This window comes from Pinus tabuliformis, chromosome 6, assembly GCF_031772625.1.
Source record: "Pinus tabuliformis cultivar Carrire ecotype Pingquan chromosome 6, CPIR1, whole genome shotgun sequence".
NCBI classification, from domain to species: Eukaryota; Viridiplantae; Streptophyta; class Pinopsida; order Pinales; family Pinaceae; genus Pinus; species Pinus tabuliformis.
The window spans coordinates 1,518,630,225-1,518,657,868 of record NC_142292.1 but is presented as its reverse complement, the minus strand read 5'-3'; the positions used below and the strand labels follow the sequence as shown (position 1 = coordinate 1,518,657,868).

Genomic DNA, 27,644 nt, shown 5'->3' with positions numbered 1-27,644 from the left:
AATCTACTACTTTTTGTCATAGATTACTCATTAGACTTGTAGGCTTGTGAATTTGAATTTTGAACCTTTTTTGTCTTGGCGGTGACCAAGTGACATATTTTGTAAACATTATTATTTGAATTTTGGACATGACAAATGTTGACAGTTGCTCACTTGCTAGATAAATCATAATATTCTCTATGTTTTATGTTTTATAATATGCTTAAATGTTTTATGTTTTATAATATGCTTAAAAATTTGATGTATGTTTGTAATAGCTAGAATATAGATGATTGTTGTACATACCAGTAACTACAATGGAATCATGGATGCCATATCTATCTTGATTTATGCAAAAATATGCATGTTTTCATGTCTTCTACAATTAATTTGGTATTTGGGATGTTTGTTTTGAGTATAAATGCAAAAAAATATAAATATAAATATAAATAAATAAATAAATAAATATATATATAAATATATATATATAAATATATATATATAAATATATATATATATATATATATATATATATATATATAAATATATATATATATATAACAGACGCTTCCGCGGACGCTTCGCTTCCTAGATTTTTGGAAAATGATGCTTTCGCGTCCCCGCTTCATGCAACATTGGACCCATCTCACCAAACCTGAAACACTTGATCTTCGAGACGTCCTTCATACGTCTCCACTGCTCCTGTTGTCCCTTCGATGCAAGGGCTGCATTATCCTCCTCCTCCTTGGGCTTCGACCCACTGCTGCTGCCGCTTCCGTTAGGTTTGACCTTGATTAAGTCTCTCCTCAGCTCCTCTTGTTTTAGAGGTGCCCACTTCTCATCCCAATTCGGCAATGCTGCTTTGCCCAAGATACTTTGGACAAAGACTTGCCACTCATCTGAGATAGAATTGAGGGCCAGTCTAACCAACTCTGAATCTTGAGGTGTGTGACCTGCAACAAACAATTCATCATGGGTTTCCTTCAACTTCGTGAGGAATGGATCTACATGCTCTCCCTTCTGCATTTGAGCAGATCTCAACTTCTGCTCTAAGTACTTCTTCCGTTGCTCGGAAGATCCCTGATATCACGTGGCCAAGGCATCCCACATCTCCTTAGCGGTCCCTATGTTAGCAACGTGACACACCACGTGATCCTTGAATCCATCCATGATCATCCTTTTCGCCTTCGCCTTCTCTGCCTTGTACTTCTTTAGCGGATCTGGATCTATTGGTTCAACCACCACGCTGTCGACGTATGTCTTGAGGGCATGCTCATCTAGAAGGAATGACATTCTAGCCTTCTAGATGACATAGTTGGATGCTCCGTCCAACTTGTCTTGATCCCTCAAGCCACTGGTTGCCATATCTGCCAAAGATGTCGAAAATCGCCTCTCTGCTGCTCACTACTATTGCTCAACCAATGAGAAAACAAACTTCTCGGCGGGAAGTCTGCTGAGGAAAAGTTCCCTCAAAGTGCTTCTCTTCTCCCTTTTGATGTTTTTCAGCCCAACAATCTGCTTGTTGAAAAATTTGCGTCCCACCAGCTCTCGTCCCACTGAGGCTTCAGCGCTGCTCCGTTGCCAAAAAATCGATCTGGAAGCCTTCCTTTCCCTCGACTGCCTCGGAGAGAGACTGCCTCGAAATTTCAGCCCTCTGGCTAAGAACTGCGCAAACCCTCTGGGGTTTCAAATTGCTGCCTCTTGCAACTTTTCAATTTCCCTTTTCTGCTCATTGCTTAATCTACCGGCTTTGCTCTTCTTGCTTCACCTGCAACGTTGATACCATGTGAAAATTCCACAATAGGGACCCCTACTACAACAATTAATGATATTACTCCTATTTGTTAAATTCCTTTAAGCAAGTTAGTTGCAGTTTCTTGCGACAAATATTGTAATACATACACTTCAACCTTCACTGACTTAAATGTTATGCGGAAACAAGACATTGAGCAAGAAAGAAAATACAACACCATAGACACTGTTATTTTTGGACAAATGTCCCTGGGCAAACCAAATGTGGGAAAACCGATGCAACATATCTGAGGGTCTATTATTATTAAGCAGTAGCAAATTTTGAATGCATATCTGAACACCTCTCAAGTTATTCAGTTACAAAGAGAGAAATACTGGCAGAAATATTTGTGAGATCACCTCACACAATCACTGAGAAAATCCTGGCTGATTCGGATACTGAATGAAGTGCCTTTGGCAGGGCCTACGCTACCTTTGCGCAGTCCTCACATAGTCCCTGCGTCACCCAGTTTGTTGATCGATTTGTTGCTCGAAGTCTCTGCTCTCAGCTCCCAGTCTCACACCCTGGCGCTAAGCCTCTGAAACTGACTCTCCCCAGCAAAATCTCGAACTCTCTCACCCTTCGCGCTGCCTCTGCATGGCCCTTCATGACCTCTGCGTCAGCCTCTGCATGACCCTTCATGACCTCTGCGTCAGCCTCTGCATCTAGGCTACTGGATCACTCTTTGCCTCTCTCTGCTGATGATTCTCCGGTTGAGAAAATCTCTCTCTCTCTAGATGCTATTCTTGCCCCTCAACTACAAGAAATCTCCTCGATCAGAACTTCCTCTCGAGAACTTCTCACTTCAGAAATTCAATCTCTTGATCTCTCGGTGTGTTTTCCAAATGACCCTCAAGCTTCCTTAAATAATCTTCTCGTTGACATTCAACGACCCAGATTAAAAGCTAATCAATGTCTAAGATCATTTTAGTTTGATCCTCGTCTTCTTCTAGAGGTTACACCCACAATAAGATTAATACCCATTGAAATTTTTAATTTCCTAAGTTTAGACTTAGGGTCCCATTAAAAATATTAATTATTTTAATAAAATCATTTTTGGCTGGAATTTCCCAAAACGCTTTGTGGGTTATTTGGAATGCTTGTGCCCAAGCCTCCTTGCAAAATTTGAGGCCTAGAGCACATCTGATGCTACCCCAAATCAACAAAGGGGTCTGCAATTCAGACAAGTTACAGTGCGAAGATAAGACTACAGTAAGGGTGCAGTGCGAGGTAAGTACTGAAGTAGAAAGTGCGTAATCTAAAGCATAAGGCAACAGTGCAGTGCGAGATAAGGCAACAATGTAGTGCGAGGTGAAGCAACAATACAATGCGAGGTAAGGTAGTAGTACAAGTAGTGTAGGGGCAACAGAGCAGTGCAAAGGTAAGAAGGTAGGGGCAATCGTAAGGATAACAGTACAGTCCTCTAAGGTCCTCAAGGAATCTGAAGTAAGGAATAGTTTTGAAGCGGTGAAGAGGAAACCGAATTCTAAAGGGTAGCCAAGAAAGAGGAAGAACAACAAGAAGAATCTTATCAAGGAGGTTTTGTGTCTTGGTCTTGGAAGGGCAAATAGGTCAAGGGTCTTGGTCTTGGTATTCGTCAGTGGGAATCTCTATAAGAAGAATTTGTGCGGGTTTTCCTCTCAAAGAGTGAGAGGTTTTAGCCATGGCCGACAATTTATATTTTGTGTCTCTTGTCTCTTTATGGTTTATGCATTGGTAGTTGTTTAATGAAGTAAAACACTAATAACCTAAGTAAAATAAGATCCTAATCTAAAGAAGTAAAAGCACTCACAAGTAGTTACCAATAGAAGAGAAATTACCTAATATCATTGCCCTAGATTTATCAACAACCAGAAAGTCAAAGATGGTCAACGCAACAGTGAAATTTGCCTCCTTGAGCTCGGTCGTCAAATTCAACCTTCCTTGCTGGTCAAATTCAGCCCAAAACAATCGACAAAACTGTAGTCAAAGTTGGTCAACCTAAAGTCAACCCTGTGGTCAAATAGGCCTGCGGTCAATGCAGGTCAAAGTCCCTTTTTTTCCTTCGTTTCTATGCCCAAAAATGCGTTCCGCTGAGACAAATGATCACCCTGAAAATCGAAGTCAAAGAATGCCTAGAAAGTCAAAATCAATTCTGGTCAAACTGCAGAAAATTATGAAATTTCCGGCCTTGTAATTTGCTCCAAGAACTCTTCCTCCTTGTACCACACGTGAGAGAGAGAGAATGCCCAATGCTATACGAACCAATGAGAGAAGGAGAGAGAAGAATGTGCGAGTGATGATGATGCCAAATGAGGTGAGATGGCACTTGTATTTATACAAGTCGTTGAGGGTGAAGAGACACGTCCATTGGGCTTCATGAGCCTACATGATGATGTGGTCGACTTGAACAATTTGCACATGTGGGCATAAATTCAAAAACACACTTCTGCTTGTCCAAATTGGATGATCTTTATATCAATTTTGGTCGTCTCGAAAAGAGGAATTTAATGCGATCATCATCTCCATCAAATGCACTGTCCCAAGGTGGAATTTGGCCATAGTTGCCAATTTGAACAGTCCCTCTCAACTAGGGAGAATTCCACCTGCCTATCCATCCATCATCATCGATCATCATGCCATCCTATGATTATGAACCATCTCTGTATTTCATCTCATCTTTGCTCTATTGAACATTGATATGAATAATGAAGAAGAATCGATCAAGAATGAGTCACAAGACCTTATCACTCTCTGCTGGCAAAAGTCAGTCTTGATCCCAGATCAAGTAGTTGTGGGGCACCATGCATCCTAGACATAGGGAGTACAATAGTACACGATGCGTCCATCGGTAGTGCTATGGTCCCTATCCACTTTTCCCAACTCATTAGCCAGATGATATGTACTTCCCACGAGTCCTGGACTACATGGATAGGATGTATTCCAGGGCATCAGCAGGAGAAGGTGAACCACTAATCCTACTCATATGCCATTGGAGAAGGTGAACCACTCATCCTATGCATATGTCAATCATAAGGGAAGGTGAACCACTCACCCTACACACGTGTCATCAGTCGTAGGGGAATGTGAACCACTCACCCTACACACATGTCAACCATCATGCGGTATCACAGGGGAAAATGAACCACTCACTCTTTACTTAGCGCACTAATAGGGGAAGGTGAACCACTCACCCTATGTTCGCTCATAACTCCAAGAAGTACCCCAAGCCCCCAGGAGTTCCCAGAGCTCAATGTCCAACTCAAGTAGGACCCTCGTGGGAGGGTCTTTCCACGACTCCAAGTCTCTCTGGGAAGGCTAAGAATTTGACGTTCCCTAGGGGCTTCGTGAGGATGTGTGCGACCATCAGTCTTGATGTGTTGGAGCCTTATTGCTCCCTGTTGGTACCATATCCCGAATAAAGTGGTACCTGATATCAATGTGCTTGGAGCGGTCGTGGAACACAGGATTCTTTGAAAGACGAATCCCACTCTGGTTGTCGCAGTATATGATGGTGGTATCCAACACATGCTCAAATAGATTTCTAAAGAGCTTCCTCAACCAAATAGCTTCACAACAGGCCATACTAGCAGCCTAAGTCACCAGGTTTGTGTTCGAGTTTGGCGACCATGAAATTTTGATTAAAGTTCGGAAACTAAAATTTTGGCGATAAAGTTCGACATAAAATTCGAAAAAAAATGTATATATATATATCTAAGTTGCACGAAACGGGGAAACGGAAACGAGTTTCCGAAACGGGAAGCGAAACGAAACGCGACCTCCCCAAATTTTGGAAACGGGGAAACGTGAATATATATAATAATATATATATATATATTAAAAATATTTAAAAATTATTATTATATATATGTGCAATCATAAAGCATGAATGATGTGATGAGAGAATGAGCCAAGCTGCTCTTTTATAACTTTAGAATAGGTTTCTAGAACTACCTGGAAACCCTAAAAAAATTTAAAAACAAATTAAAAAAAAAAAAAAAAAATAAAAACAAGTGTTTTTTTTGCGGAAACGTGGCACGTACGGCCTGGAAACGCGTTTCCGGCTGTACGGCCGGAAACGCGTTTCCAGGCCGTACGGTACGGGGAAACGAGTTTCGTTTCGTTTCCCCTGGGGAAACGAGTTTCGTTTCGTTTCCCCTGGGGAAACGGACCCCCTGCCCACGTTTCTTGCAACTTAGATATATATATATAAAATCAATTTAAAGTCAAATTCAAATAAATTTTTGGCTTAGCAAGAGAACAGAGGCTAGAAAATTTATTAAATTTTATAAATTATGTGTGATGATTGATCAATTTTGGTCATTTTCAAGCCTTTTAATGTTAATCTTTATTGTAATTATCCTCCAAATTATATGCTTCAGAATATACAGGTGAATATATTGGCAATGCTTTCCAATAATTTCTCATATCTCAAGGCATATCTTGCTAAAGAACTATTCCTTACACTCCACAGTAAAATGTAGTAACAGCACGGAAGAATAGGGCTATCATGGAGATGGTTGGTGGCTTGCTTCACTCCAAGAAAATGAAACTTCCATTTTGGGAATAGATTGCTGTTTCCACAATCCATGTCATCAATAGAACATCTACTCGTCCTCTCACAAATATGACTCCATATGAGAAATGGTATGGCAGCAAACATCCTATTTCACATTTCAAAATTTCTGGATCTGCTGCATGGGCTTATGCTCCTAATGATAGACAAAACCCATCAGCATCTCTAGACTCCTAGTACACTTTAATTGGCGAAAACGAAACTTTTCAGGGATACTGCCTTTAAGATCCCACCACTCATAGAGTGGTTGAATATAGAGAGGCTATTTTAATAAGGTTTCTACTCATGAACAACCAAGATCTCTCTCGCCATCACTAAATTTGAAAACAAAAAAGAGGAGCTCTGTTGATTTTTAGCTTTGTCAATCACTGAATTTATGATAAAACAATTTATAAATGTACATGATGCAAAATCAAATGGAATAAGCTGAAAATTATTTTTGAGATTGTTGATGAGGCTTGTATAATGTATTTAAACTTTAAAGCATGTAGTTTATGCCACAGAAAATGGACACTAAAGTACAATAATTAACCATGACTAGAAACCCTTCAAAACCCTTTTGAAATTAATTGGGAAAGTGAGAAAGCTGAGAAGAGCTTTTTATTTGCTAATGAAGAAAGAGTATGACTTGTGCCAAGAGGAAAGCACATCTATGATCTGACAAAGCCTCCTATGGTAAATGGGGAATAGCAGCAAAATCAGAAGCAGAAAAAACCAAACAGTTGCCATAAAGGTAACTCTATTTCACATGCAAAAGACTGTTTCGTTTTGTTAAAAAGTTGAGCATTTTCAAAAGGATTGAGATAATAGTAAATAATAGTAAATAACCTTCAAAAGGATGCCAAGAACCTTTATCATTTATGACAGCAGTCAACTTTAATACCAAGTGCTGAAAACAGTCCTAAAATCACCACTCCTTTTCAGGTTAGATTGAAGCAAACAAACAGTGGAAATAAACTTAAGCCTCTAATATGTTTTCAGACCTCTTTTCATTTATGACAGTGAGCAGTAAACCATGAAGTGAGCCAATAATGGGAGCAATTCGTTCTTCAATATATCAAAATATAATTATATATAAACTCAAAAGTTTAAACTTTAAAGTAGCTTGGCAGTTTTAGAAAATTGTTCATGCAAAAAGTAAACTAGAAATCTAAAACAGGAACACAAGTTTTATTCTTGATGTTCCTGTTGCCCACTTGTTATATCAAAAAGTTCTATGTCATCAAGAGCAGTATGAGTTGTGAATCCGCTAGATGCTTCAGCACCAGATTCATCAGTGAATTCCCTGTCAGTGTTTATGTCACTATCAATGTACAAATCAGCATCATCCATTGTTGCATTTGGAATAGGATCGATCCACGGAGTAGAAGAATTGGATGACTCTTTAGCCACATTCTTCAATGCCAACTGCAAGTTACTACGAACATAAACAAGATCTTCTAATCTTCTAGATAACAATCTATTTCTTTTTTTGGAATGAATGTGGTCAAAGGAACTCCAATTCCTTTCACACGTTGATGCACTTGTTCCCTGGCTTAAGATACGAATTGCAAAATTTTGCAATTCTGGTGCCCCTGAACCATAAAATTCCCACCATAGTGCTGGATCACTTTTGATCCTATCATACTTTGCTGATTGTGTTCCAAATAACCCTTCTTCTAACTTGTATGCCCTCAACTGACTTTTGATCAAACCTGGAATATCTAGATCTGGATTTATCTTCTCAATACACTGGATAAGTCCATTCATGATTTCTTCATCCCTATGTCTTGGTAACCCAAACAATCTAGGGTCCAAATAGCATGCGGCTGCATGTAATGGACTATGCATCATCTTCCATCTATGATCAATTAAATCCCATATCTCCTTGTAATCAACGTCCACATTATTAGAAGCAGTTGCAATGGCCTCTTTGCAACGACCAATGCTTTCATAAACAAAACCCATACAAGGTTTGTCACCATCAACCATGCGGAGCACATTAACAATTGGGCCACAAATTTTTAAAACCTTGTTTGCATTTTCCCAAAAGCCATTATTGAGCACTATTTCTTCAACATTTTTCCCCTTAGTTTCTTTTGAGAGGGTAGATGTCTCCCACTCAGTGTTGCAAAAAACAGCGTTTAGGCTCCCTTTTTCCTCAACAACACTTTTCAGAGTAATATAAAAAGTGGCAAACCTTGTATCACAAGGCCTCAACAACTCTTTTGATGCATTCTTCTTGTATATGCTCAAAGTGAGACGATGGTTGATGATGAAGTTTGAAATTGTTTTGGCTCTTCGAATTGTTTCATTGACCCAAGGAAATTTGGCTAAGTCATGCAACATTAAATCCAAACAGTGAGCTGCACAAGGGGTCCAATAAATCTGATTATATTTTTCCATAATCAGCGTCCCTGCACCAACACAATTTGATGCATTATCTGTAACAACATGGACAACATTTTCCACCCCCAACCTCTTGAATCGCTTCATCCAAAATTCCAAAAATAAATTCTGATGTCTTCACTCGATCCATTGCATTTATTGCCTTCAAGAAAAGTACCCCTTGAGGACAATAAACAAGCACATTGATCAATGGGCAATGACACAAATCTGACCAACCATCCCTCAAAATTGTGCATCCTGTAAGCTTCCAAGACTCTTCAATATCAACCAACTTTCCTGTCACTCTGTCTTTTGCTCTCTTTAGCAAAGTTGTCCTTAAAGCTTCAGATCCGGGAGGAACATAGCCCTTCCCAAAATCAATGGCCTTTTTAATTACATTTTAAAAATATGGACTCCTCGCCACATTAAAGGGAATTGCACATGGATAAAAATATTCAGCAATAGCATCATCAACAGGTTTCCAAAATTGATTTAATGTTTTCGTTCCACCTGTTTTTGCTTGAGTAGAACTTGATCCACCAATGTTTGAAACTGAATTAATGGTGTTGGAGGAAGACATGGCAATCTCCCTCTCAATTCACTGCCTCTTATTTACCCTTTTCTGCTTTTGCATCTGTGAATTGGAATGGTCTTTCTGCACTGTGGATTTTTGTTCATTGGTGATCTTAGTGTAGGCTTCAACACCACCTCCACTTCCATTGCTAATACCGAGAAGGTGATCCACTGCTCTAGTTAAAGTGCCAGTGAAATTATGTCCACACAGCTGACATGAAAGATTAAAACCATCTTTTTGGACAAAATTCCAAGCTACAACAGTTGATTTTGGGGGTGCCATTGAAATTTGAAGGTTCTGAACCTCTGATTGTTGAAAACTGGTGAAGACTTGAAGTCTGAAATGTCTGCAATTTTTTTTGAAATTACATTTTCATTAGTTAGAAAAAGGAAAAGTGATTCAAAACAGTTTTCTTACACAGGCCATACAAAAGTGATTCAAAACAGTGTACTGTTGTAGCTTTTTATTTCTTACATAGGCCATACACTTCTTTTCAGAAACACTGCATCACAATTTTGTTTTACGTGACTTGGAAGTTCAATTGAAGCTTAATGAAAGTGTGTTTCAAATTGGACTGTCTTTTCAGAAACACTGCATCACAGTTTTGTTTTACGTGACTTCCAGTTCCAAGCAAGTGGAAATAAGTTACAAGATTTATGTAAATATAAATGCTGCTGAAGGCAAGAAAAGAAACAAAACGAACAGTTCAACTTCCATGACAATTAATTGCTCCCATTATTGGCTCACTTCATGGTTTACTGCTAGGATTTATATCTGTTTTAATTAAGGGCAGGTAAAAACAGGTGTCTTAATTCCATGACAATTAAGACAGATGCTGACCCTATCCTTGATTTCTGTAAATCTCTTATTCAATGCATGGAAGGGGCGATTTAGGTTTCTTAGACGCCATTGATTTCTTGTTTAAAGGAATAGACTTGCTTGACAGAGGTTGATTTGCATTGGAAGATATCAATTCTTTCATTCTTGAAGAAATTTAGTCTTTCCCATGCTTAATCTGATCAACTGGCCATTAGAAGTGGCAATTGTGAACAACAAGAAGCAGGGTTGATTCAAATTGTCTCATAGAAGGAATTGATTTTTCATGAAGGAATCAAAAGGCAGCAGAATAATTGGTCCAGCATTTTGAGTTGATGCTGCAGAACTAATTAAACATACAATAACCAGATCTAGACTAGGGAATGAATGGTCTCCTAGCAAATTACCAGGCCTATACAGAAAGCTAGAAAATGAACTGTAGGTGTCTTCATAGCTGCTAGAGTAGAAGAGGTCTTGTTGCTCTGAAGAAGGGAGTGGACCTGGTTCAAAGATTCCACAGTGAGAAGTTGCCAGAAGATATCCCAGAGAGCTGCAAATTCCCGAGGAGTTTATAGCCTTGCTGGTCATAGACCACAGTAAGAAAATCTGTCAGATAATGACAAACTGGACTAAGGATACTTCTCCCACCAAACAATAGAGGCACCACTGAGTAGGCTTGGTTCAAATATTTAGAATGGTTGGTTCACTGGAGTTCTGGTAAGTGATCGAATTTGTTCTTCAAATCAAGGATAGAGACAGACAGTCAAAGAGGATTGAAGCTAGTTTGGAGTCTGATTGCTAATATTCATTCTCAAAGAAGATTTCAAGCAGAAGAGAGGATATGAAGTTGGTCTGGAGTCTGATGGCTATCTCTTTTTTCAACAGAAGATCAGTGATGGACAAAGGGAAGTAGTTTGTTATTGCGGTGAGGTCTCACGCATAGTAATCTTCTGTTTCTTTGAGCTTTTGTAGTCTGTCATTCTGATAAATTTATAAAGAACTGAGCAATGCTTTATTTGTTGCGAGTCCTACCTGAACGCTGAACCCTGGTCCCTAAGCAGTGAGAGTGAGAGCCTGACGGCTGCGCAGCAAGAGTCCTCGGAGAGTCGGACCTCGGTCAAGAGACGCGTCGGCAGCTGTAGACTGGTCACTGAAGACGTCTTCTGAAATGAAACCCTCTGGCAGCTGTAGACTGGACTGCAACTTGCAAGTTTGCAACAGAGTTTGGAGTCTGGACCACAATGAAACCCTTCGGCTGCAGGCAACAATGAAACCCTTTGAAGTTCGAGCAATGAAACAATGGAACAATGAACAATGAAACCCGACGAACAATGAAACCCGCGGGCTGCAGGCAAATTTGCTAAAACGCGCGAAAAAAACGAACTTAAACGAACTTTTTCGAATCAGAAACGAATTTCATCGAACCCTAAACGAATTTGTTCGGCAAAAAATTCGAATTCGCGATGAAATTCGAGTTCGCCATAAAATTCGGCGAACTCGAACGAATAAATTCGTTTTCGATTAAAATTCGCCGAATTTCGAACTTGTTCGTTGAAATTCGCCGAATCTGGTGACTTAGTTAGCAGCAATGTATTTGGCCTTGGCGGTGCTTAGAGCAATCGATTTCTGCTTTCTATTCATCCAAGAAATTGAAGCAAACCCTAATGGGAAACAATATCTAGACGTGCTCTTACGATCTACCGCACTGCTAGCCTAGTCAACATTAGTATATCCATGTAGCCTCAAATTCCCGACAATGTATTTCAGTCCATAGTTGATTGTGCCATGGAGATATCTCAAGAGATTCTTAGTAGCAATCCAATTTATGTGATGAGGCTCGACCATAAATTGACTCAACATATTCACAACGAAGCATATATTCGGTTGGGAGTTTACCAAGAACACCAGGGTCCTTACAAGTTGTTGATACTTTGAAGGGTTTGCCAATTCGGGCCCAACAACACCACATAGTTTCTTGAAGTTGAGTTCCATCAGAGTAGACAAAGACTTGCAATCCACCATCCCACATCTCTCGAGCAACTTCACAATGTATTTTCCTTGAGAAAGGAAAATCTCACCTGGCTTTTGCTAGACCTCTAGGCTTAGGAAGTAGTGCATCAGACCTAGGTCCTTCATCTCGAACTCGGAAGCCAACTCCCTCTTGCATTGATAAATGAGAGGGTCTGCACTTGTCAGAAAGAGATCATCTACATAAAGGACCAAAATGAGAGGCATGTCCTTTTCAACCTTGAAGTATAGGTTAGGATCAACATCGCTTCTTATAAATCCCAACTTCATAAGATAGCTATTAATCCTTTCATACCAAGCCCTAGGGGCTTGCTTCAACCCATAGAGGGCTTTCTTTAACCTGCATACGTGTGTCCTTCGAACCCTTGAGGTTGTTCCAAGTAGACTTTCTCCATAAGTGAGCCATGCAAGAAAGCAGTCTTAACGTCCATTTGATGTAGGTTCCATCCTTGAGGCAACAAGAGCAATAATCGATCGGATAGTGGTATATTGGGCAACCGGTGCAAATATCTTGTCATATTCCACTCCTTCCTATTGAGAGAAGCCTCGAGAAACGAACCTGGCCTTATATTTTTCAACACTCCCATCAACTCCATGTTTAATTTTGTATAGCCATTTTGAGGTGACTACAGACTTGTTTTTCGGTCTAGGCACAACATCCTAGACATCATTTTTCATGATAGATTCATATTCCTCATTCATCGCATCCTTGCAGACTTGGTGCTTTACAACTTCTTTGAACGTACATGGCTTAGATTGAACAATAATACTCATAGCAACTAAGTATCCTTGATACCTGTTCGACTTCTTGCTTTCGCAGAATGTCCCTCTTGGAGCAATATGTTTTTCAGCATCTTTGAGAGTATCTTTGAGCCACAAAGGTCTTTTACTTGAGGTAGAGGGATCACCAGGAGGTGGATCAATGGGATCCATGGGGCATTCAACATCGGGCATAGGCTCATTCGTCAGAGGTTCATCTTGCTTTCCCAGCATCATCATCATTATCCTTTCTTGGAATGGGGAGATCTTTGGCCTTCCCAAGAGCAGTGTCTTCATTGAAGGTGACATCATGGCTTACTTCCACATCTCTTTTTCCAGGCACATAGATTCTATATGCCTTTGAATTTTCATCGTAGCCCACAATTATACCTTTCTCCCCAAATGCTTCTAACTTGTTTCTTTTCTCTTTAAGCACATGAAAATACACGGGACAACCAAATATTCTAAAATGAGAAACATGAAGTTTCTTATCAGAGAAAACTTATTTGGGTGTCTTGAAATCCAGTGCTTGATGCGAGCTCCTATTTTGAACATATACGACAACGTTTGCAGGTTCTCCCCATAAGAACTTTGGTAGACCTTGATCATGTAGCATGGCATAGGTGGCTTCCATGATTGTTTGATTCTTTCTTTCAACAACTCCATTTTGCTCAAGAGTGTATGGAATGGTTGTCTTCCTCTTAATGCCAACCTCTTTGCAAAAGTCATTGAATTCATTTGATTCTTATTTGGTTCCATTGTCGGTCCTTAATATTTTGATTTTCTTCCCTGTTTGATTTTCCACCAAGGCTTTGAAAGAATGAAGCCATTTGAACACTTCATCCTTCTTCTTCAAGAAATAGATCCATGTTTTGCGAGAGAATTCATCTACAAAATTTGCATAGTATAAGTATCCTCCCAATGATGTTACAAGCAACATACCGGATAGGTCAGAATGGACCAATTGAAGAATATCAATAGTTTGGCTTTTACTTGAAGAGAATGGTTCCCTTGTAAGTTTCCCAACTGCACAACCCTGACAAACTTGTGCATGATTCATGTTTAACTTGGGCATACTTGTGACCATCATCCTTATCCCAGGTAAGGTTTTGTAATAAAGGTGAGCAAAGATCCGGTGCCATAATTCAGAATGAAGAGAAGTATTGCAAGTTAAAGCTCTCAAAGGACTTCCTCCAAATTGATAGAGACTTTCAAACTTAAATCCAAATGTAAATGCATCTTTAGGGTTTCTTTTCCAAATATGTTACCTTTCCATCAACGAATGCTACCTTGAAGCCTTTATCTTCATCAATGAATGCTACCTTGAAGCCTTTATCTTCCATCACAAAAATAGACGCTAGGTTCTTCTACAAATCGGGCACATACAATACTTCTTGTAGGTGAATAGTTTGACCTTGATTTAAGTGAAGAGTGACAATACCTATCCCTTTCACGGGGTAGGTGGCATTGTCTCCAAGGATGATCTCCAAATTAATCTTCTTTCCAACCAAATTTGAGAGGGCCTTCTTGTACGCAGTGAAGTGCCTTGAGGCTCCACTATCAATCAACCATTGATCCAAAGTATCCGGAGGAGAGGCAGTAGATAGAGCGGAAATAAGATAAAATTCCTTTTGTTTTTCTACAACATTACATTCTTCATACTTGGAATTTCTTGTCCTTTTGGGAGGGCGACCATTTCCATATCGAGCAGCGGGAGCATTCCTCTTTCCTTTATTTTTGAACCTGTTGTTCCTTTGATTGCCATTGCCTTTGTAATTGTTGTTGTTGTTGTCATCCCTTGGAGTATCCTTCTCGTGAGGACACTCTCTAGCATAATGGCCAAACCTGTTGCAATTGTAGCACCTTCTTTTTCTTTCTTCTTTGAATCCCTGCTTGAATCCTTGACCTTGTCTCCTTGGAGTCTAGACCAACATTATTCTTCCCCTTAGCATGAGTGTTGAAGGCAGTGGGTTCATTTCCATTTGAGGGCTTGTCTCTTTCCATCATTCTTGTCTCTTCTTGAGCGCATCTAGCCAATAATTCATTGAAACTAGGAATCCTGTCATTGTTGAGAATGGTTGTGTTAAACATATCCCATGATCTTGAAAGGCCTCCAAGTGCAATGAGAGTGAGCTCCCTGTCAGCAATAACTTCTCCTCCAATAGATAGAAGGTCATTCTTGATTTGTGTGATCCTCATGAAGTAGGATTTGATAGACTCATCTTTATCCGTCTTGATGTCCTTCAACTTGTTCTTGAGAAAGAGGATTTGATTTGCATTGTTTACTTTGAACATCCCAACTAGCTTATCATACATCTCTTTAGATGTTCCCAAATCAGAAATATAGTCAACCAATTGCTTTTGAATGGAGTCTATGATAATTTTCTTTGCTTTGACCTCACCTTTCTTGTATTTAGTCTTTTGCAGCAGCAGGTGCATTTGAAGGATGCTCCACCACTATTCCCTTCACATAGTCCATGGCATCATGCTCTTCCAAAGTCAAGGTCAAAGTCATCTTCAATGCATGATTGTCAAATTTGTCCTTGAGCTTGTCCTCAGATTTGAAGTAAGATGTAGTACCCATTAGTCCAATAGTCTTGTCCAACAGATCTCTCTTAGTGATTGCTTTTCTTTCTCTTGCTTGGGCTTTGTCTTCACCTGTGCTTTGATACCATGTTAATTTTAGTTAACAATGGTATGTTTTATGCTTAGCACAATTACTTCAATGTTCCTTTAGCAACCCAATTTCAATTTAGTTTTCCAATAATAACCATTAATCACATAGACAGTAAAAGTAGATAGAACATGAAACAAAATGCAGAAGACAAGCCAAGACAAAAGGACACCAGATTTAGCGGATGCCAGGGAAAAACCCCAATGTGGGGAAAACCCTTTGATCAATTCTTCTTATTATTATATCGAATGTTCAGTAGAGAGAGAATACAAAAGTAAAATTGACTTCCAAAGCCCTGTCAATTCTGTAGTCAACTGCAGTCAAACTCAGCCCTAACCAGAAAGTCAAAGATGGTCAACGCAACAGTCAAACTTGCCTCTTTGAGTTCAGTCAACCTCAGTCAAATTTGGCCCAAAACATTCAACTAAACTGCAGTCAAAGTTGGTCAACCTGAAGCCAGCCCTGCGGTCAACGCAGGTCAAAGTCCTCCTTTTGCCTTAGTTTTTGTGCCCAAAAATGCGGCCTGCTGAGACAGAAAATCACCCTGAAAATCGAAGTCAAAGGATGCCCAGAAAGTCAAAGTCAATGCTGGTCAAACTGCAGAAAAGTCTGAAATTTTTGGTCCTGTAATTTTGTCCAGAAATTCGTCCTCCTTTTGCCACACATGTGAGAGAGAGAATGCCTAATGCTGTACGAACCAATGAGAGGAGAGAGAAGAATGTGTGAGTGATGATGATGCCAAATGAGGTGAGAGAGCACTTGTATTTATACAAGTTGTTGAGGGTGAAGAGACACGTCCATTAAGCTTCATGAGCGTACATGATGATGTGGCCGACCTGAACAATTTGCACATGTGTGGGCATAAATTCAAAAACACACTTATGCTTGTCCAAATTGGATGATCTTTATATCAATTTTGGTCATCTCGAAAAGAGGGATTTAATGCAATCATCATCTCCATCAAATGAGCTGTCCCAAGGTGGAATTTGGCCCTAGTTTCCAATTTTAACAAAATCTCAACAGTATAAACGATATAGTAGGATCATGAAGAGACAAGCGACACAAATTTTACCCTGGGAAAACCCTCTTCTAGGGAAAAAACCCAACATACCCAGGTCAAACCTGCTCAATTAGAGACAAATTCGGCCTCCTGCACTTTCCTCAGAAATTTCGGTCTGCTTCAGATTCATCCTTCAAGTCTGCCTCAGATTCGCCCTCTTATTCTCCCACGTGTGAAGAGAGACAATAGGAGATGGTCATCCGAGTTGTGTTCTTTGGGGAGGATGTCGAGTGCCTTTATATAGTAAATCAATGAGCCCGAATAGGTGTGTTAAAGAGTTAGGCCGACTTGGTTTTGGAGGCAAGAATAATTTGAATTTCAAAATTCATTTTCTCTCTCTTGAAGCTGACCTGAAAGTCACTTTCATATTTATACTTTTCTTTTATTTGGAGGGCTAAAACAAATTATGAAGGTCGACCATAGCTACAAAAATTCAACATTTAGCAACTAGATCATTTTATTGTTTTGAACTGTTTGGTCTTCATATTTGGGAGTGTAGATGGCCTATTTTGTAAACATAACTATTTAATCATGTTATTGTTGACAGTTGCTAGATAACTATTTCATTCCATAAGTTAATGGTCTACATTTTGGTATATGACTTAAAAATTTATATGTTTGTTTTTAATTGATCGAATCTAGATTCTAGATAATTGATGCTGGAATAATTAATCATTAATGTACTTTGGATGCCATTTCTATTTTCTATCTTGATATATGTACAAATAAACATGTTTTCATATAATCTGCAACTAATTTGGCATTCTGGATGATTTTTTTGAATATATATATATATATATATATATATATATAATGTACTATGGATGCCATTTCTATCTTGATTTATGTACAAATAAGCATGTTTTCATATAATCTGCAACTAATTTGGCATTCTGGATGTTTTTTTGAATACACACACACATTATATATATATATATATATATATATAGAGAGAGAGAGAGAGAGAGAGAGAAGCTTCCAGGGTGCTTTGCTTCGGAGGATTTTTGGAAAATGATGCTTCTGATGCTTTGCTTATCAGAAAATGCTTCCACTTTGTGTAACATTGCCCTAGGGAGTGTGCCCTAGGGCATGTGGTGTATCTATGTTGGAGAAGAAAATGTTTGTAGAAATGGAAGAGTGCATCTAGGAATAGAGATTACCTGTTTGCTGGCGGAATGGGGCTGCATGGAGCTATTGGAGTAACCTGAAATGGATAGACAAATTGGCTAGGGCTGGGTGGGAGGGTTGAAAAAGAGCTAGATTTGTTGAGAGCAGGCTTGTACTGATGCTCAGATACCAAATGATGAAGATGAAGGCCTCCCAAGAGGGAAACTCATAAGCAAGAGCTAGAAACAACCCAGAAACAAGAAAAATATGAAAGCTCAATGTGAAATAGCTTTGTTTAAATTGTTGGCCAAATGGCCTTTATATAGCAATACAATGGGTCCACTCAAGATCCACACACCTCAAGGGCTGAGAAAGAAATAATAAACAACTCCTGCATGCAGCCAGAAGGCTGGAAATGTGTAATTAAAGAACTATGATAAAAGTAAATACTAAATATCTAACATGCCCACACATCAAGTAAAAGCAAACTACTCTGGCTGAGATGAAGTGGAGTGTGCTATCTTAGTTGGGTGCTACTAGGGATGTGTTCTCCTTGGGGAGAGTGGCCTCTCTATCCACATAATTTTTTTTACAAATATTTCTTGGAACCTCACCTTTTCTGGCTCTACCAAGGAAACATTCTGAATATACTTTAGAGAATTTACCATTTAGATTATTATGCTAAGGCTATTAGCTACCGATGCATTTTAGTTGGAGGTGGTTTGAGTTTACAGCTTTAATTTGGTATCCTTGCGGATTCAGACATGTATACACATTATTTACACATGGAAATTAAGTTGGGGGCCTCAATTAAAAGCAAAACACAATTTATTTCCAGATGACTGATGTTACAAGTTATTGATATGCTTGCAACTCTGTTTAACTTTATTTGTACATATAAATTATAAAGTAACTAACTATTTCTAAACAGTTGGTTCCAGCTGTCACAGAGCTTATTATAGCGGAGTTTCTTTATTTGCAATGGTTGGATCCAAGTCAGCCGACTTATGTGTACATCAACTCAACTGGAACATCACGTGAGGATGGCGAGACGGTATGCTTGATTCCGATTTCTTGGGTTGTACATATTGTTTATTGTTAGAAGATAGCTATTGCATATGTGCCAAGCTCTTGAAAGAAACAGAGAGAGATTATGGTTTTATCCAGTGATTACTAATATATGTCAGTGAGACTAGAGGTACATTAGCAAGCAATAATTGCAAACAGAGAGCCAAAAGGCAATTTCAGCTGAGCTTGTGATCGATAAATATTCATGACAAAGAAGAATAAAATAAATGACAACCATATTGATGATTCTACATTATCATCATACATATCATTTGTATTCTCACTAATTTTGTGGCAATACTGTGGAAAGAAAGGCAAATTTCACATTATTTCCTGAGATAGCATGTGCAAATTAGTGGTGCAGTAGTGAGTTATATTCAGAAGGATAGGGAATGCATTAAGCTGCTACAGTCCTAACTGGATTCATACAATTTCTTAAAACTATATTTCTATGTACAAATTGAAACTCCCAATATTTTTGACATCTTTTTCTATGGTAGTTAAATTATCTGTTTTTGTTGGTAGAGGGTTTTTATTATGTTGAAAACTCCATCATTCTCAGCTCAGCCCTAAGGATGCAGTATTATTTCTCCTAATTTGTAATTCCATCTAAGGCTTAACATATTGACAACGCATCAGCTTATTGACACTAACACCTGAAATAAGAGCAGTGTCTTCTCTCGAAGGTATGTTTGTGTGTGTAATAATCTTTCTGGTTAGCCTTAGAGATTTTGTGGGCCCAGATATAAAATAGCACTAAAGGGATAAGGGTAGACTAGTGATGATAATATCTCAGAGCCAAAGAGTTGGAGAGTATTTGGGAAGGTCATTGGCAAAAGTTCTTCAACCAACTCCTGAACCTAAACCGGCTTTGCATGTTGTGTCTTCTTATGATGCTGATCTCCTTATCTGTTTGAGTATGCATTGTATTAATATTTTAGAGTACTGATGTATTTGCCTTGTACATAAAATTATTGATCTCTCTAGTACCTATTGTGTGTTTATTTGCTGATTTTGCATACCTGTATTGCCTATTGTCCTTGCTCCCTACACTCTCAATGTTTTTCTAGGCTATGCAACTCAAGGTTACCAAATTCTGTGTAAGCGTTATGTCATTAAATTGTGTGGGGGAGCTACCCTATCATATTTTCACTCTTCTGGATGATATGCAGCCTGAATGTTATATGAATTTTATGTTTCAAAGTTCAAATTCTCTGAATATGTGTTCTCACAAGCAAAAAGTAGAGGGATGAGAAAACAAGAAAAACTGAAGAAATAAAGAGCCAGACACTGAGAGGGGGAGAGGGAGAGTTGCCAAACTATACATTATATATGCTCTTCTATTATGTGTAATTTGATAGAGTATAAGGAACCAAAATTTGGGAGTGCAAACACCATTATTTCTTTTGGAAATTTGTTAAAATGTTATTGACAAGATTCTGTCCCATGATGCCTAATAACACATACAATTCCTTGGGACACTTGGTACAATAATCTTAACATGATTCTGTATGAGAGAATATTTTCTTTGACACTTGTAACTGCCTTCTCACTCTTTTGAAACATTTTTTCGATATAGCAATATACCTTGGAAAATTTCATAAAATGCACTTAATCAGATTCTATTTCATAGGTCTCCTTATGACACTGCGACACTTGGTACTATATTCTTAACATGATTCATTATGACAGAATATTCCCTTTGACTAACCTTATTTCAATTTAACAGTTAGGCTTAATGATCCTATTAAATCTATTTACATTATTAACAACCACTCTTGAAGTTAACTAGAGCTCTAATCATTTCGTCTTCGATGAGGAAAAGTTGATCCCAATTTCTGATCTTATTGGGAAAGCTACTATGAAAAATGGATTGAGGTAAGTGTTGATTTTCTAGGGCACCTGCTAGAATTAAATTTTTCTTCGCCTGACAACTACTTCAATGATCAATTACATATTAGTTTCACATAGCATTAGATTCAATATCATTTAGGCAGTTATACAAAAGAAAAACATCAACTAATAAACAGAAAGAGCAGTGAAGTAACCATGAAACAAAGAGATGAGACACAGAAAACAGCCAGGGCAAAACCCACAAGGGAAAAACCCAGTAAAATTCTTCCTTTTGAGAGAGAGTTTCCAGATTTATCAATACATCATAAATAACAAATAGCAGAATAATAATCAAACCAATAACCAAAATCATGATCAAGTCGCATGTCAAAATCCAATTCCCTGAAATTTCGGTCCTCCCTAGAATTTCGGCCTCCTCCTAAAATTTCGGCTCTCCTGTAATTTCACTGGATCAGAGATGCATGAAACCAAGTTGATGTGTCCAAATGAGGAGAAATGATCTCTTTTACATAACATTCAAGTGGGGGTCGAATGTGTGCCTCTTAGGGGCTTAACCGACCTAATAAATTTTAAGGAAAATTTAAATATTTAAACTTCCATTTCTTTTTTAAGATGAAATACCGACCATAGCTACCATATTTTCCAATACTCCCTCTTAGCCAGGGAGGTACTTTTCATTCTCTCTCAAGATCAATCTTCTCGACCAATCATAGGCCTCACAACCCACGACTTAGGGGAAATATCATCAGTCTCATCATAAGGAAAGATACATAATGTCCATCTCAAATCAGCTCCCCGACCATGAGGTCTCACAACACATAGCCTAAGGGAGGAGCCAACTATACATCTCCTAGTGTTAGTTTTTGTAGCATCTGAGGTGTTCAAGTCTCCAAACTTTGGGGAGAGGCTAAAGTACATGAGTTCTCCATAACCCAAAAATATTTTCTGGAAATTCCACCTAGAAGTGTCTCAATTAGATTATTAGCCTATTTTTTAATATTTCCTAAGTCTAAACTTAGGAAATTGGGTTAATTAATCAGAATTAATTGAGAAAGGTGAGAATAATTTAGAAACTCACACGAATCGATCCAAAAATGGTCTCAGCCATTGATTATGTTTTAATCTTGGCCGTTGGAGTCCCAACTGGAGATTATAAGAGGAAGTCGATGGGTAGATGGAGAACACACAGTAGCAGATACTCAGTGGCAGGTGATTCAGCAGTGGAGATCGAGCCAGTGAGTTAGTAGCAAGTGTCAGAGGGGCAGAGCAGCAAATTTCCGGAGGAGGATTTCAGATTTGGAAGAGTTAGAAGAGGAGGTCGGATTTCAGCTCTAGGAGGGTGCGCAAGGATTGTGTAGAGCCTCAAGAAAGGCAGTTCAATTTAGCCAGAGCAAGGGTCGATTGAACTTCCAGTGGCTGGAAAAATTTCTTTGAGGTAGGAAGAATCACTTCCAGAGGTAGCGACAGGCTAGACATCACATCAAAGGCAGTTTCTAGGCAACACATGTGGGATCTGCGCAGAGGCAACATAAAAGACTGACACAGAAGTATTCCAGATCCAGTTTTGAGGCTCAGTTTGTTGTGAGATTGCTTGGAGCGAGGGTAATTATCCCTCAGATAATTTTGCTAGTATTTCTCTTGGGCAGATTCGCCAGTTTGGTGACATTTCATTATACTCGGAAATTCTGCTGCTGCATAGTAAAATAAACCCTCATAATATGGCATAAGTTTTCGCAAGTTGGGTTTTTCCGGGGACTTTTGTCCAAAATAACAATGTCAATTTTTTATGTGTGTTAGCAAATTTCTCAATTCCTATTTTATTTTTCGCAGTATTTTATTTGGTGAAGAAATGCAGTGAGAATATTTCGTTATTTTGTCGTAAACAAAAAAACTATATAATTAATTCTCAGTTAGGAGGAATATTTTCAGTTGTTGCATTTCAAGGAATTTTCACACGGTATCAGAGCCAGGTTGATCAGACGAGGAAGCTCAGAAACGGAAGAAGGAAATTTCGCTGTTTAGAGGGAGTAAGGGGCTGAAATTTTCAGGGGTTGCGTAGTGCCTAGCCAGGCTATGCAAATTGCTGGGCAAGGGTTCGATTTTTCAATTGCAGTTGTAGGAAAATTTGATTTGTCTAGAAAAGCAATTCCAGCAAGTAGAGGGAGCAACACCTCAATATTTTTGCGGAGCGGATTTCTTGTTTGCGCACAAAGGGTTTGCAACAGGTTGCTAGAGCAGGTTCAATACCAAAAGGAAGAGAAATAAGCACACTAGAATATACCTAGAATTCTTCGGTATGACCATGGATCGAATTGATATTTAGGGGGCTTCAGAGCTGTCTTCTATACTGGAGGAGGAATTTGCTTGCTTATCAAGATCAACTTCACAGAGTGTCTAGTATATAGACAATGGAGTGTTAATTCACATGACATGGGTGAGAGAATATTTCTCTAGCTACAATAAGGAGCAGATGGACTTCCAAATTACGATGGGAAACATAACGAAGTGTACTCCAGTAGAGAGAGGTACCATCGATTTTCAGAGGGAGTTGGGAGCAAGTACCAACGCTACAGATGTACTGCATATGCTAGGATTAGGTATGAACCTGATTTCAGTATTCGAGCTACAGGATAAGGGATATGATGTCCAGTTCGTAGGGAAGAGGGTGTTTGTCAAACACCCAAACTGGAAGAGGGCGAGACAGATTGGAGTTCGAAGTAATAGGCTATATAATTTGTAGCTCGATTCTCCAATGGCACTGGTAGGTAGTGACAATAGTAGTGGGAAGGAACTAAATGGGCTATGGTATAGAAGAATGGGAACTTACATCTTGGATCACTCAAGATGCTCAGGGAAATAGTAGCATGGGTTCCAGAATCTGGCACGAAGCACGATGATATATGCAGAGGATGTGTGCTTGGGAAATATGCTAAGGAAGCATTCCCAAGAAGTGACACTAAGGCGGATGACATGTTAGGACTTTTACACTAAGATATTTGTGGCCCAATTTCCACTAGAGCTCTCAGTGGGGCTAAATATTTCATCACCTTTATTGATGACCATTTTAGGAAAACCTGGATCTACTTCCTAAAGACCAAGGATGAGTTGTTCGATCGGTTCAGGGAGTTCAAGGCTCTCGTGAAGAATGCGACAGGGAAGAAGATTAAGGTGCTTCACTCAGATAATGGTGGAGAGTATATTGATAAAGGCTTCACAATTTTTTGTGTTAAGGAAGGCATTAAAAGAGAGTGGAAAACTCCATATAATCCACAACATAATGGGGTAGCAGAGCGGAAAAACATAACTATAGTTGGGGTTGCAAAAACAATGTTATATGACCAAGGTTTGCCTAGGTTTCTGTGGGCAAAGGAATGTAACACAACATTGTATATTCAAAATAGAACTCCTCATAAGGCATTGGGGAAGAAAATGCCAGAAGGAGTCTTCACTGGGAAGAAACCAACAGTTAGTCACTTCAGAATATTTGGAAGCATTGTTTATTATTATGTGCCAGATGAGAAGAGAACCAAATTGGATCAGACTGCAGAGAAGGGGTTTCTTGTTGGATATAGCGAAACCTCAAAGGCATACAAGATCTACATTCATAGCAATAGGAATATTGTTGTGAGACGAGATGTAAAGTTCATGGAGGACTGGGCTTTCAAGAGATCTCGTGAGATGCCTGTAGGAGATCAGAATCAACCAACAGAGGTTCCATTGGTCCATCAACAGGGGCAGCTAGTGGGACCGCCAGTAGGACAGTGACCTAGTACAGTAAATAGTACCAACATTTCCTCAAGTGTAGGAGATCTAGTGAGTTCATAGCAGATGGAGCAACAAAGGCAGGATGAGGAGTTGGCAGAACCTCCCACCACTAGTGGTCGAGCCAACAGAGAAGTTCGTCAGACATTGAGAGATGCAAAAGAGTTTATTGGAGCTCCTAGGACAAACATGAGACAATGCAGACGACCTGACAAGTACCAAGCATTGGTGGCTCAGGTTGCAAAACCTTCCAGCTTTTGGGAAGATGCATGGCATCGGGTGTGGATAGATGCCATGGTAGAGGAGTAGAACTCTATCATGACAAATGATGTTTGGGGGGTAGTATCGAGACCTGAGGATAAGTTAGTTGTAGGTTCTCGTTGGATCGACAAGATCAAGTACGCTGCAGATGGCAACGTGGAGAAGTACAAGGCTAGGTTTGTGGCAAAGGGGTATGCAATGAAGGAAAGGATAGATTATGAGGAGACCTTTGCCCCAGTTGCTAGATACACTTCTATCAGGTCAAGTTATATCCCTAGCAGCGCAGATGGGGTGGCAGATTCACTAGATGGACGTCAAGACAACATCCTTGAATGGGGTGATAGAGGAAGAAGTGTACATAGAACCACCTGAGGGCTTTGAAACTCATGAGAGGTGCACTCGTGTGCAGATGGAAGAAAGATCTATACAGGCTCAAACAGGCTCCTAGGGTTTGGTATGGTTGGATTGACAACTATTTGCAGCAGATGGAATTTTTCAAGAGTGACGCAGGTCCCAACCTTTACTATTTAATGATAGGGAGTGAGCCACTCATCTTAGTATTATATGTGGATTATCTGTCACTGACAGGGTCATCAGGGCTTATAGAGGACTGCAAGAGGAACTTGACATTAGAGTTTATATGAAGGATTTGGGGTTGATGCATTGGAAGTGTGGCAGAAGGATGGGGAGATCTTCCTTGGGCAAGGAAGATATGCTAAAGATATTCTGAAGAGATTCAGAATGCAGGATTGTAGACCCATGTCTACGTCCATGATCACCAACTGGAAGGAGATAGATGCATCCGACAAGGATGTTGACCCCACCTTGTATAGACAACTCATCGGGTCTCTCATGTATCTGGTAAACACTAGGCCAGATATCTGCATCGGAGTTGATACCCTCAGTCAGTGTGTGGTGGAACTAAAGAGTGGACATTGGACAACATCGAGGCATATTTTGAGGTATGTGCGTGTCACCATCGAGTATGGGTTGAAATATACCTGAGCGGATGACGTCAGACTATGTGGATTCATAGATGTAGATTGGGCAGGGAATTCAGTGGGCAGGAAAAGTACCTCTGGGTACTGCTTCAACGTTGGATTAAGAATGGTTTCCTGGTGTAGCAGGAAGCGGAAGTCAATAGCATTGAGCTCTACAGAAGCAGAGTATATGGCAGCAAGCACAACTACGTGTGAAACTATATGGCTTCGGAAGCTACTAGTAAGCTTGTTCAAGCAAAAGATGGAGGCGACCAGTGATTACTACGATAATCAAAGTTACATCAAGCTCTCATAGAATCCGGTGTTTCATGATAGGTCGAAATACATAGATATTCAGTGTCATTTCATTAGAGATTGTGTGCAGCGTGGAGTGGTCTAACAACAATATGTTCCCACAAAACTTAGCTTTAGGAAGAGCTAAGTTCTTCTATTTCAGAGAACAATTGAGTATGGTGGAGAACCCATTTCAATAGTAGGGACAATTTATTTTTGGATGCTTCTCAGTTGCAGTTGTTGTAGTTACAACTGCAACAAATGAGAGGGAGTTGTAGTGCAGGTGTAGAGTTGGCAACAGTATAACATTGTCAGCAACAACACGAATGTAGCATTAGAGTTTCGCAGTGGTTGGTGGGCAATGACAGGTAGTCACAGTGGCTAGACATCAACAAAATGATAGAGGGGTGATACAGAGACAAAGTGTTGTAGCAGCAATGGTGCAGCACTAGAACACCTTCCTCGCTAAGAGGGAGTGTTTGTTTTTGTAGCATCGAAGTTGTTCTAGTCTCGAAACTTTGTGGAGAGGCTAAAACACATGAGTTTTTCATAACCCATTTTTAGTAATTCCACCTAGAAGTGTCTCAATTAGATTATTAGTTTATTTTTAATATTTCTTAAGCCTAAACTTAGGAAATCTGGTTAATTAATCAGTATTAATTGAGAAAGGTGAGAATAATCTAGAAACTCACACGTATCGATCCAAAAATAATCTCAACCATTGATTATGTTTTAATCTTGGCTATTGGAGTCCCAACTGGAGATTATAGGAGGAGGTTGATGGGTAGATGGAGAACACACAATAACAGATACTCAGTTGCTCAGACAGTTCGATTTCCTAGTGGCAGGTGATTCAACAGTGGAGATCGAGTTAGTGAGTGAGTAGCAGGTGTTAGAGGGGCAGAGAAACAGAATATTGGGGGAGGATTCCAAATCTGGAAGAGTCAGAAGAGGAGGTCGAATTTTAGCTCTAGGAGGTTGCGCAAGGATTGCGCAAAGCCTCAAGAAAGGGAGTTTGATTTAGCCAGAGCAGGGGTTGGTTAAGCTTCCAATGGCCAGGAAAATTTCCAAGAGGCAGGAAGAATCGTTTCCAGATGCAGCAATAGGATAGATGTCACATCAGAGGCAGTTTCTAGGCAACACGTGTGGGATATGCGAAGAGGGAGCGCAGAAGACTGATGCAGAAGTATTCCAGAGCCAGTTTTGAGGCTCAATTTGTTGCGGGATTGCTTGGAGAGAGGGTAATTATCCCTCAGATAATTTTTCCAATATTTTGCTTGGGCAGATTCGCTAGTTTGGCAACATTTTATTGTACTCAAAAATTTTGCTGCTACATAATAAAATAAACCATCGTATTGTTGCACCCCAAGTTGGGTTTTTTCGGGGACTTTTATAAAAATAACAGTGTCAATTTTTTGTGTGTGTGCTAGCATATGTCTCAATTCCTATTTTATTTTATGCAATATTTTATTTGGTGAAGAAATTACAGTGAGAATATTTCGTTATTTTGTCGTAAACAAAAAAACTGTATAATTAATTCTCAGTTAGGAGAAATATTTTCAGTTGCTGCATTTCAAGGAATTTTCACACCCGAACCATAGGTCTCATGACACACAACTTACAGGAGGAATCAACAATTGATCCGAATTTAAACAGGAACGCAACAAATTACAGAGATAACCATAAATACAAAGATGCAATAGAAATAACACTT

General features: G+C 39.3%; 1 protein-coding gene across 2 annotated transcripts in view; it reads left to right on the top strand.

The window, feature by feature from the left end:
* The window catches only part of LOC149264464 (ATP-dependent Clp protease proteolytic subunit-related protein 3, chloroplastic-like), a 338,818-nt gene that overhangs the window by 47,180 nt on the left and 263,994 nt on the right, over nt 1-27,644 (top strand). For both annotated transcript variants that reach the window (XM_089428153.1, XM_089428144.1), the window contains exon 3: nt 18,643-18,765. In XM_089428153.1, the coding sequence (XP_089284279.1) occupies nt 18,643-18,765 (123 nt within the window). The remainder of the gene's footprint in view (nt 1-18,642; nt 18,766-27,644) is intronic.